The 12,873-nt window shown below is 41.7% G+C and overlaps 1 protein-coding gene across 2 annotated transcripts in view; it reads left to right on the top strand.

Moving 5' to 3' along the window:
- The window catches only part of pdss2 (prenyl (decaprenyl) diphosphate synthase, subunit 2), a 35,215-nt gene that overhangs the window by 3,700 nt on the left and 18,642 nt on the right, over positions 1–12,873 (top strand). For both annotated transcript variants that reach the window (XM_034205999.1, XM_034205998.1), the window contains exons 2-3: positions 5,300–5,434; positions 10,893–11,091. In XM_034205999.1, the coding sequence (XP_034061890.1) occupies positions 5,300–5,434; positions 10,893–11,091 (334 nt within the window). The remainder of the gene's footprint in view (positions 1–5,299; positions 5,435–10,892; positions 11,092–12,873) is intronic.

The following is a 12,873-nucleotide window of genomic DNA, read 5'->3' as shown; positions in this document are numbered from 1 at the left end:
CTTTCCTTTCATTCTCAAAAACTGCAGCTCAGCTAACTTTGCCCCAAAGTCTGGAGTTACAGCAAGGGGATTGCGGCCCTGGAGAAGAAACTTAACTTACTTTAAAGAGCCTGTGACAGCATCCCAACAACTGTTGTGCAATGAAATATTGGGCTACTAGTCATCTCGAACCGTCAGTTTAAAAAAGAAAAAGCGATTCCGTTCCGTTAAATATCAATAATTTCGAACATCGCGGGGAAATTCCTTCGACTCATTTTGAAGTTTTGGGGGAAGCCGGAAGTGACGTCAATGCGGGAACGCTTCACTGTGCGGCGAGAGAGCCAAACACGGACAAAGTGTGTTGTCATGCGTAGAAATGGTGAATTACTGAGTTTAGGCACGTTAATAACGTCTTAATAAAGTTGACTACAGTATATTCATATTTGTCAGTGCTTTCATGTCAATTCGGTGAACATAAACATAAATGATCGTGGTGAAGATGATGATTACATTAGGATTAAAAATCGGTAGTGAGAGCTGCTGAATTTCCTCCCGTAGGATGTGATATAAAAACAAATCGATTACTTTTGTAGTTGTAAACTCAAGTGGATGAAACTACATTTATTAGTGCTTTCATGTCAATTCGGCGAACATATGATACATTAAATGATCGTGAGGATGATGATTACAAATCTTTTGTTTGAGCCGGTCTGCATTTCCTGATGAGAAAACAAACCGATGCTTTTTGTAGTTGTAGTACACCAACATGGATTAAACGTGTGGTTTTTTCACCACAATGTTGGGGAAATTAATGGATAAAATGCACGGATTATTATTATTATTATTCCCACTCCGATCGGGACACTAGGTCCACCGTTTCCCCGCAGCGAGGCTCCCCCCGTTGACGGCTGGGTGGCGGACTGGCCATCGGGACGAATCCCGATGGGCCGGTACCGAAGTGGGCCGGTCGGATAAGTCACTAGCACACAGAAGGCTAAATAACTTTTTTTACGCCTCCGGCGTCTATAGAAAAGAGATCAACTCAGTGTGCGGAGTTTAAATCTCTCAAGTCATATTACAGGATAAAGGAAATACAGTTTAAACTGTCGTATGCAGAGAAGACGCCGACGTGTCGCACTTATCATTCATATTACATCATCAATCAGATCATCGATCATATAATATCATAATATATCATATATTTCCTTATCTGAGTCAGCTTCTCCAGCCGTATCTGCCCGTGCAACACTTAGTGTCACATACTGTATGCAGAAGTATTATTTTAAGCAACACATTATGTTGACGAAACACTCGAGTCAAATGTAATTAAAGTCAGATCCACTCGTGTCTTAGACGTGAACGCGCTCTCAGCTGGAGAGAGAAACCCTGGCTTGATTTACCGAGTTGATAACCAGCGTCGTAGGACCGCTTAGCGAGAACTCATTTGTTAGTGTGTTGTTGTTAGTTTGTTTGTTACTCAAACATATCCAGGGCAGAGGCTCTGATCCAGGGTCTGTTGAACTGGCTTCGTAGCACAGGGCACAGGTGGCTAGCAGCGCTAATGTCAAACACAGACATTGCATTATATTTGTATTTTACCAGGATGCAGTGACACAAATATTTACATATTTACATTTACTATCTACAGCACTGATATCTTGATCAATGCCACGACAGTTCAGTAGAATTTAAGTGGTGCCTCATTAGCCTGCATATTTCAGCTAGATTGTGGACAAGAAACCATTTTGAAATGATATTCTTCTCCAGTCTGTTTTAGGACAAATAGGAATGATCTCAAGTTAGTCTAAAATGGGCTTTCCTCAAAAAGAAAAGGTTATTAGCCTATTCAAATTCCCCCCACCCTCAATGCACTAGAGGTTTCAAGTTTCCACATCACAAGCTGCACATTGGACAGAAACTGGATATCACCATGTGGTATCATAAAGTCCTGCTTGTACGGACATGTGTGGAACTCCGATTTCAGGTGAAATACGTTCGAACTTTAAGAGATGAATAGGAAAACAGCCTTCTAGTGTCAAAGTAATGGTATAGAGTTATATAATATATTATAGGTCTCATATATATACAAAACATGTCTCTGATTGGCTCCAAACACCAAACAGATCATTGCAGCATCCCATAATCCCCTCTGTTTCAGCCCTGTTTCCAAAGTGCTGATTCTCTGTCTGTTACTTTAGATGAAAATAAGGAGCCCCTCCCCACGCCCCTCTGAGAGAGATTTGGTTAAAAAGAACACAATGGTGCTCTAGGAGGAGATTCAGGTGATAAGGTGGGGGGGGGTTACCTTGGTTGATGATTGGCTAATGGTTACACAAGCCAACAAATCGTTATGACATCATAAAGTGGCCAAAATCTGATCAGCTCATTCTCAGACAGGTTTTTATAGAAATGGATCAAAAAGAGAGAGAATCCTTTTTCCTGAAACTTTCAGAATCTCTTTCCACAGAGGTGACACATGTTGATGTAGAAGAGACATGAACAAGTGGATTTTGCATAATAGGTCTCCTTTAAGTTAGGACATATTTGCTGAAAGACAAAAGCACTTGTAGATAAGCATCTTCTAGATATAAAAAGTGATTTGTGCAAATGGCAGCCTGGGAAACACCTTTACCAGGCCTGTCAATATTAACGTGTCATTATATTTCTTTAAACCTTCTCATTTACATATATTTGAAATACTAAGTTATTACATAACCAAATGTGACCCGGCTTCCAAATAGCAGATGACAGAAAATAAATAACCACAAATAAATGTTCTTAAAGATTGCTGGTTCTGTAATGTTGGCGTTTAAAATCTGAGTGCACCACGAAGCAGCAATTGAAGCATGTCCAATGACGGGTCAATGATCTCTTTCAGTGCTTTTAGGCCTTAAGCGTGTCCAATGGGACAGTTTATGTTGTCTCTTAAAAGACACCACGGTAATCGTTTTTTAAATAGGCTTACCCACTGAACATTCATTTGGGTGAGATGTTAGCTTGCAAATAAGCTACAAGCAACTGTTTATATTCTCTTTTAGCGGAGGTCAATATTTATTTTATTCGTCTGCTAATTAGATCTGCAATTTGTTATGGATGTTGCTGAGCATTCCTTGAGACTTTATTTTCTCAGTCATTAAAGCAACTTGAGATTTAACTCAGTAATCATCCAATTGGGCAATTCTCTGAAAAAAACTGCATATTCAATAAAGATATCTGCACTGTAGAGACAGATGCATTGCATTAACTCCATCATAAGAAAAGTACAGGCATGTTTAGCATGAATGCATCCTCTCCATACTCCGGAGAGGTAGAGGATCAATAAGCCACCACACATGTGAGATCACACATTAGCATCCATTCATCTCAGCCCCTGCATACAGCCACTTTCCTGCGCTGCAGTGGCGGAGCGGGAGGCGTAGTGACCTGTTCACAACCCTTTCAAACTGACAGCAGCCCATTCCTCTCCTCCACTCCCTCTCTCCCTCTCCCAAGCCCTCACTATCTCTCGCTTTCCACATCATCCTTTGCCCCACCCCTTTGCGGGAGGGCGGTTGTGATTGATTGATGTATGCCGGTGTGGATAGTGACATAAATATGAATCATCTGCCACCCTCAGGCCACTGGCTTAACCGGACTCTCCAAGAGGAGAGCAGCTTCATCATGTTTTCGCTCTCTATCCGTTTTCTGTTCGCCCGGCGATGCTTCTGCATTCATCAATGCGCCAGCCTCCTATTTTTTACTTGAGTACAAATTTAGAGTGACCATAAATAAATCCCAAAAGCTGCCATGAAAGACAGCCCTACATAATGTCAGATGTATCTACATTTTAGAGGTGTTTTATGTTGCTTTCTCTTGTTTCAGCACCAGAACACTGTGAATCACCAGTGTGTTTCTTCTGTCATCTTTTCTTGCATTTCTGCTTTGCTCTCCACCTCCCCCCTCCCCCCGTCCCCTCCCACTTTTCATGCTTTATCTTCTCACATCCATTCTCTGTCTCGTTCCTCCACCTCCCCCTGTGGTGCAGGGGTGGGTCAGAGAGGGTGGGGGGTGTGTGGAGGTGGCGGGGTTGGTGAGGCCGGTGTCTGGGCATGGAGCGGAGGGGGGCGTGGTGGCTTGTCTGCTTCGGAGCCCCTAACGAGAGCGTGATTCATGGCACAAGGGGCTCCCATAGGGACAGGATTAGAGGTGCTCTGTCTAAAGCGCTCCCCAGAGACAGTAAAAAGATATTTAATCTGCCCACCACGCAGGCAGATACCTCTGGGCTCCGTGGGTGTGTTAGGGCCACCCCCCCTTCCTAAAAAGAAAAACTGTAGAAATATACACTTCTACAGCGAACCGTGCAATTATTTCTCGGTACTTTGCAGTTTAATCCTTAAACATTTTGTCATTCTTTGTCCTACAGAAACGGTCCATATTGATTGGCTAATCATGATTATTCAATAGCATCAATTAAATGTCCAGACATATATATATATATATATATATATATATATATATATATATTAAAAAGAAAGATTAAAAAAAGCAAGGGGTTGTTATTTCAATATGAATAATACAAACCCTTTTTTAAAGCTTCTATCATCAATATTCCTACATTAACAAAGACTAATTGTAATGTGAAAAGGATGGTTTATAGTGAGGAACCCACAGAGGATGATCCGCCTGCTATCAGCTCCCTTCAGCTCTATGTAGCATTTCAGCATCTTCTAACTCATTGTTTGGGCTTTGTCAGCCGGTAACTTTACGCTTTTGGTTTGGTCACACCTCTCTGAATAATAAATCATTTGCATTTTATGTGTCAAACACTATTGTAAGCAGCCATGATGATTAGCAGGCTTTACATAGCATTTCACACCGAGTACCTTCCTTTGGAATCAACGGGACTGCGTTTCAGGACAAAGAAGAAAGAACCTTACTTCGGAAGTGTGTCGAAGTTATCTTACTTTCACTATTTAAACTACTTATGCATGCTGGATGTTTCCAAGCTGTTACCGGTTTCTTAAACATTGCTCATTAAACAGGGTGAAGCCGTGGGATCAGGTGTAGCTCAGGCTCTTGGAACAGATGGCAGCAGGGTGTAGGAAAAGATGTTAAATGTACATGTTTAAAAAGCCTTGTTCTGCTCAGAAAGGTTGGGAAAGATAGAGCTATCAATGTAAACTGGTTCAACCTTAGTTTGTGCCATGGCCATTTGATAGGTTATGTATTTCAAGTATGTCTAAAGCATATAAGAGAATGAATTAGAAACCCAGAGAACTAATTCATACTGTTTACTGATGGTCTATTTGTATTTCAATCTTCTGATGGTATTTCTCTGCAGGGACTTTGTCTTCGACAGCAGGAACAATCTCCCGACAAGAGGACTGATTGTTCTGCTGTTGTCCAAAGCAGCAGGGCCGAGCCACACAGCCTCCGATCTTCTGGCTCAGGACACGGTCAGCGGCATCCACACTAGGTAATTCAATAATGTAGCCAGAATGATCTCAAAATCTTCCATTTCCATCCATTCAACTTGAAGTGATTGACACCATTTTTGGATGCCAGTAACCTCAGTTTTTGGGTTGATTGACTGGCTCATATGTCCATTTGGTCTCAAGGATGAACTGATTATATTTTCGTCTTCAAAGGTCTTTTGGACACAACTCAAGTCTTCATATTCTAAGTATTACAATTTCACACAAGTATCTAATAGGGTAAATGATAAAGCTATGACTCTATTGGACAGACATATGATGCAAGATATAGCTTCAGTAATTCGTAGAGGAATTCGACGTGGGGCGATAATTCTAGTTTTACATTGGTTGAGTCACAAGAAGGTAAGGGACCATTTAGGGGCGATCAGTTCTGTTCATCTACTGCTTATTACTACTTAGATCCATATAATGTCCATCAAAGTCCATACTCTCCACTTTGCTGCTCTTCTGGCTTTGTTTACCGATGTTCCTCAAACTTCCAGACATCTGCTTTCTCCCTGAACTCTACAGCATGTTTGACTTTACAGCTCTGCATGGTGCAAGCATCAACATCAGCAGGATGATGAATCTTCCTCCTCTGCAGGAAATTCCCTACAGCATGCCTAACTGAGAGAATCTAATTGGTTGCCATTGCATAAAATAACCATTGCACAGAAACATTGTGCCCTAGAGGATTTTCCCAAATGTTAAACTGTGTCTACCAACCTTAATCACAGTCATAGAGCCTCTACGGAATTATTTCCACTATCATACCACGGCTAGTTTTTAATCCACAACTATCGGTTCATGTCTGTAACCCCACACTTGCAGACCATCCTTCTTGTTTCCGAATATTTTCATTTTCATGTACAGTAGGCACTGATTTAATGGGAAACGGTGTGCAGCAAACATGCATAATATTGCTTTTTGGAGTCATAAATGTGCATGGCAAGCAGACCAAGAAAGGTGATGCCTCTTTTGTGTTACATGGCTGATGAAGGATAAATAGAGAAATAAAATCCTCTTGTCAGGTAACTCTATCTTGGCCTTTGTGGTTATAGTCCATATCAATTCCTGTAAATGAAGCACTACATTATCTTGCAAATATAATGGATACTGGGAGTAAAATAACCACAGTAACACAGCGAGGCAGTCGTTAAAGAAAAAACTAACAACATTGCAATCCTGACGCGATAAAGTAGTCCTGGCCACTGCGTGCCAACAAATGGAACTGCGGCAACAGCGACGTTACTTAAAATGATGGCAGCACTGATCGAGATTAACGGTAAATGTCAGTCTGTTCACATTCTCTTTTTCATGTCTTTAAACTCTGCCAGAGCCCATACCTTGTCCCCAATGGTGTTTACTTCCTGTCTGTCTCCTTCTGTTGAGTTCTCTGACGTCTAGCGCTCTGTCTTTTAAACTTCTTTATTTTGCCTTGCTTTTTTTTCTTTTTTTCAAAAAGTATTCCATTGTGTTTTCTGATTGAGAAAACGAATGTTCTTTGTTTGCAGCTGATGTTAAATTGACCGAACTTCTTTCTGCGTATTGATTTGGCTGCACACAGTCCCTTGATCCTCCTTAGCAACGGTCTGTTCTCCTTAGCAGTGGTCTGTTAGTGAGAACGACCTTTGTAATGTCCAAATTGACCAATAAGTATTGAGTATTCAACGATTATTACACAGCTTAAATTAATACTCTATTCTGATTGGTCAATTTCAACATTTTAAGGACTTCTCTGGTCAAATTAAAGTAAGCTTTGGTCAAATATGTGTTTGATCAAAAATCCTCATTGGAATGTTATTTGAATATTCATTTTCTATATGTGAGGGGCAGACTCTGAATCATAGCCATGCTCCAAATTCCCTTTATAGCTCCTTTAAATATATAGTGTCAAATTAGCTATTAGTGTTCTGCTGTGAAAATGCTTCAGGTAGCACCCCAAGATCCTCCCCGCCTTCTCACACACATTGACTCCCGGCATGCAGCTCGGAACAGGGATGTGTGCCAAGTGGTTTCCAGAAGTGACTGCTGTGTTTGGCGTGGCCGTGCGCTGGGTGCCTCAAAGAACTCCTTTCTCACTGCTGCCTGCCACAAAGCTCACGATGTGTGTAGAGGAGCTGGGTCTCTGCAGAAACATCCTAATATTAGACCAAATTGGGATAGCCCGGGCGCCATGGAAGGGTGTGAGGCAGAGCCTTGTTGGCAGGTTGTTTCTCACTACAGGACACACACACACACACACACACACCCCTCATGTCACTACCTGGCACTTGCATCATTGTGACATTGGATCACTGAACCCAACATGCAGCATTCCGTCAGTCATGTGTGATGGATAGCCCCAATCCAAACACACACACACACAGCATGACTTGATCACCTCATTTGCACTGTCTTGCAACCCCATCCGCACCTCTCCTGGGCTCATTAGCACCTCTGATGGAAGAGATGGAGGGATGGAGGGAGTCGGGGTGGGGCGGGTTTTGGGGTGAGGGGGTGGGGGGTGATTGAAACCTCCGGGGGACGGTCTCCTCCCTCCTGACAGGCAGCATTTGTAAAACATTTCCCACTCTGCTGCCTGACACTGATGATTCACCAAATCACCGCCATGATAGATAGATAGATAGATAGATGGATAGATAGATAGATAGATAGATAGATAGGTAGATAGATAGATAGATGGATAGATAGGTAGATAGATAGATAGATAGATAGATAGATAGATGGATAGATAGATAGATAGATAGATAGATAGATAGATAGATAGATATATAGATAGATAGATAGATAGATGGATAGATAGATAGATAGATATAGATAGATAGATAGATAGGTAGATAGATAGATAGATAGGTAGATGGATAGATAGATAGATAGATAGATAGATGGATAGATGGATAGATAGATAGATAGATAGATAGATAGATAGATAGATGGATAGGTAGGTAGATAGATAGATATATGTAGATAGAAACACACACACTCCACTAGTATGATAGTCCAACTTGTGCCCACCACACCTCTTTATTTCTCGTGACAAATGAGAGTGGTGCCACTGAACTCATCTCTTGGCGCGTCTGATGGACAGGCCAGCTCTTTAAATCTCACACACATCTGCAAGGCTGCATTTGATGGCGAGGCACACTGCAGAGGGAGGAAAATGGAACAGAACAGTCAGGACAAGGGGCGTGGTAGGGGGCGTTACACCTCGGCAAGATGGCATCGGTTGCTATGCAACTGGGCACCAAAGCTATTTATACACCGGCCCCCTTGTCCCCCTTTTTTCCTCCCCAAGCTCCACTGCTACTGATCAGGATTGCTGTACGGAGGCAAGGCTTTGGGATGTGTGTTTGCACCGGGGTTCATCTGATTTGGGTTTTTGGTCAGCCACTGTTCAATGCTAGGCCTGTCACGATGATTACTTTTGTTGAACGATATGTTGTCCCAGAAATAATTGCGATAAATCATTTTATTTTAATTTTAAGACTATTTAATGCCAGTGATGTATTAACATTGTTTCTAAAAATAAAATCAAGGTCATGTCTCAATATTTTTAAATCAAAAAGATTTATGTTTCCTCTTACAGTATTCCTGTTAGGGTGGGTGTCTAACACATGTCAATCATAATGGGATGCTAAAAGTGTTTGTTGTAGCCCAAATTCTGATCTTTTTGTTTACCTATGAATTACCTTTGGGCGTATAAGGCCATTGTGAGGCCACTTCCTGTCTAAGATATCAATTACAAATAAAAATGGCTTGGCCATTCGTACAAAAGAGAATACTTCATCATTAAATGGGAACTCCATTGATTTTACACATTATGCTTATCAGATCTATGTCTACTAGACTATGACACACTCTCGACTCTCAGACCAAAGTTTTGGCGTCCAAGTTGCATTGTGGGTAAAGTAGGCCCCAGGTTCTGACGAGGAAGATAAATGAGGAGAATAAGTAATTCTTATAATATCTTTTATCGAATTTAACCTGTGTCAATCATGAGTCCTTCAGTGTTATAGAAGTGTACTGCTAAATCAAGGCTCTATCTTGGTTAGCTCTATCTTTTATTCTAACAAAGTTAAACACATTTTTTAGATGAAGCTACGAAAATGCTCCCTTTTAACTTTTCGGACCTGCAGTAAAGTGTTGATCTGAAGCCTAAAGCATTTGCAGATGGCAGGTTTATCACCGATTTATTGTAGTTTTACACTCAACGTAAGTAAAGTGCCACAGCAAGGCTGACCTTGCAACATTTAAAATGTTATTTTTATGACCTGAAATCAGCTCTTTATCAGCCTTCTCTTGTTGTAACAATGAACTCTCCTCTTGAAACCCTGTGGAGCGAAGATATCACTCAGAGGCACCTTGTGAACAAGCCACTGTAAATCTGCTAATTTCCTCTTTAAAGCCTGAACTTATTAACTCTCATTCGGGGCGACGGTGTTGTTGCTTTGCGTCACCGAGCTGAGAAACCAACCAGACAATGGATGTGATTGAGAGGCGAAACAGATGACATTATTGAATTTTAATCACATCTTCTCCGCGCCGTCGTCGAACACGGCAATTACCTGGCTACAAGACGTGTGTTTGTGAGTGTGTGTGTGTGTGTATAGGAAGGGGTTGGAGCGGGAAGGCAGACGATCGGCTCATCAGGTTCTCACAGCGGCTGAAAGAAGGTCGTAAGTGGCTATCAGCGCTCCCAACCCTGTCTGGATAGATCCCTCCTGTCGCAGCAGAGCTCCTTCCATATGGAGAGGGGCCTAATTACCCCCCACCAGTGGCTGAATCAACATTTGATTATATCCTCCCCAAGGCTACTCTGAAAGCCTCTATTCAAAGACCACTTTTATTATGTCTTTTCTCTCATAATCAAGAATGGCTGTTATTTGCTAATGATACGTTTGATATATATTTTTAACACAACCCCTGACACTGGGGCAGTGAGATGTCTGACATATGTTCTGTTTTGAGTACGCTGATTTTGACTTGAATGGTTTATCTAACCCAATTGTTGTTCTAGAGCAGTGTTTTTCAAAGTGGGGGCCTCGACCCCCCGGGGGGCCGCCAAAGGGCGCCAGGGGGGTCACGCAAAGTTTGAGGGAAAGGGGAATTTTTTTTAATATTTTTTTCTTTTTTAGATGTTATTAATAACTGCATATCTATCAATCTATGTGTCCTTTGATGCCAATCCTTTACTTATTAATATTTAGATTTATTATAATAGATTTTTCTCTTTTGCTAGACGAATACAATGAAACCCACACTACCTTTTGTTTTGATTGATTCCTTTGTGATCAGAACACCTGTACGTGATGCTGTGAAGAAATGCATATTTCACCAGCAAAAAGACAATGAATATGATCCTGTCAAAAAGCTTTCTAACTGTCAAACCTCCGGAACACCTCTTGTAAAAGCTGTTGACAAAAAAGCCAAACATGTATTCTTTGTTTTGTTCTGTAGCCAGCGCAACTTGGCAGAAATCACAGAGTTGATCCACACGGCGTTCTTGGTGCATCGTGGGATAGTGGACCTGAAGGAGTGGACAGTCTCAGATGGCCCACTGAAGGACATGGAGTTCGGGAATAAGATCGCCGTCCTGAGCGGCGACTTCCTGCTAGCAAACGCTTGTACCGGACTTGCCCAACTGAACAACACTAAGGTACCCTGTCTGTTAATAACAAATGATTAGTGTTTGACCTATCATCAGTGATATTTTTGAGGGAACACCGCTTTGAACGATCTCCCGGTGGCCATTATAATCACTGTTGACCTTTATCCCTACGTCTTTTCCCACCCCCATACAGCATCCACACTCCATTTCAGAGTTCCCACTAATCATGGAATTTGTATAATATGATTTATTTTTGAGAGGTATTTTCCTTCTTTTTCCACAGCAGCAAACCCCTACATATTCATTTCATAGAACAACATTAAGTGGTTATCGTTGTCTTTTTATTTTGTCTCCATCTGGATCTGAGTCTGCATTGGTGTGATTTTTACACTGCAATCGCCAGAGATCCTTTTTCATTGAACAATGAAGCCCAGTGATTCGCATCCTGGGGGGCAGTGAGATATATCTGAGTGCCCGCGAGATGATCACAGGGATCATGTGGCTCAGTGGGATATTGCGCTGATCTTCGGAACGGGGGAGAGCTAGTTCGGGTTCTACTCTAGTCAGTATGTCGTTGTGTCCCTGGGCAAGACACTTCACCCAAAAATGCTCCTGTTGGGATTGCCCACAGTACTGAATGTATGTTTGTCGCTTTGGATAAAAGCGTCTAACAACTGACATGTAATGTAATCAATCTTGTTTGTATTGTGCTGTGTTGAACGAAGCAAAACACCACTTTCGTGGTTGGTCCGGCAACTTCCGTTATGTAGCCAAGATGGCGATTGTTGAGAGTAACCAGTATTCCACACTCAACTTTTTGACCATTACGAGTGCTGCATCCGTGTTCTCATAGTGCACTGCATTTAGTCATACTTCAAATTGGGATGCACTTTTGCACTCAAGATAGCTGTTGTTGGTACAGAAGTATGCAAATTGAAACAGGGTGTTATGGTCGAACTGAGGCGGCCAGCAATGGAAAAAAAAAGATGTTAGATGTTTACTAGAAAGTTTGTGTGTTTTTTGAGTGAGAGAACTAAAATTCAAGGGGCCCAGGAGCTGTCAGTGTGCTGCCATCTTGGATAATCATATCAAAACGTACAAGTGCTAGTTTTGTGTACCAGTGTGGTGCTGTACGGTTTGATATTATTTACACGTTTCCAGGTCATATTTAATGTCTTTCACACTTTATTTATATAAAACACTTTTCCGAAAACAGGTCTTTGTAATGGTTAAGAGTTTGGTCAGGAGACACTGTAAACATGGACGCCATGGGAATGCTTCTTATTGAGTTTTCTGGAGGTAAGTGTGGTGGTGGTCACAGATCATATCTCTTGCGTAGCCTGGTAACCTCTCAATGACAGAAACTGTCACCACGCTGCTCTGTCAGAATGTGGTTGCCTGAGTGGATCAAAATAACCGTATCTCTGCCATCAGCTGGACCGAGCCTTATCGCTTTCCCTGACGACTCTTATTCAGCACACAGTCTAGGAGCAATGAGATGCCCTCCCAAATGGAAGTGGTATCCATGGTGGGAACACAGCAAGAGTTACGAGGAACCATTTCCTTTTGAATTAAAAATGATTTTTAAGGTGTGGCATTTCCTTTCCAGTGCTAATTGGCTTTCATTAAGATTTGTCACTGCAACAGTACTGTGTGAGATAATTGACAAACGGGAATTAGAGTAATGGAAAAGAAAAACACACTGAGAATGAAATGATGGCAGATCTGCTGATGACTTGAGCTAATGATGATGTAATCACATTAACATCCACAGTGTGCGTTGGCACTGGTTGAATGGAAGTTGTGGAGCATCTGTCCCTTAAGTAGGGC

The sequence above is a fragment of the Gymnodraco acuticeps genome, unplaced genomic scaffold (genome assembly GCF_902827175.1).
Source record: "Gymnodraco acuticeps unplaced genomic scaffold, fGymAcu1.1, whole genome shotgun sequence".
Taxonomy (NCBI): Eukaryota; Metazoa; Chordata; class Actinopteri; order Perciformes; family Bathydraconidae; genus Gymnodraco; species Gymnodraco acuticeps.
This window is presented reverse-complemented; position numbering and strand designations above follow the sequence as displayed.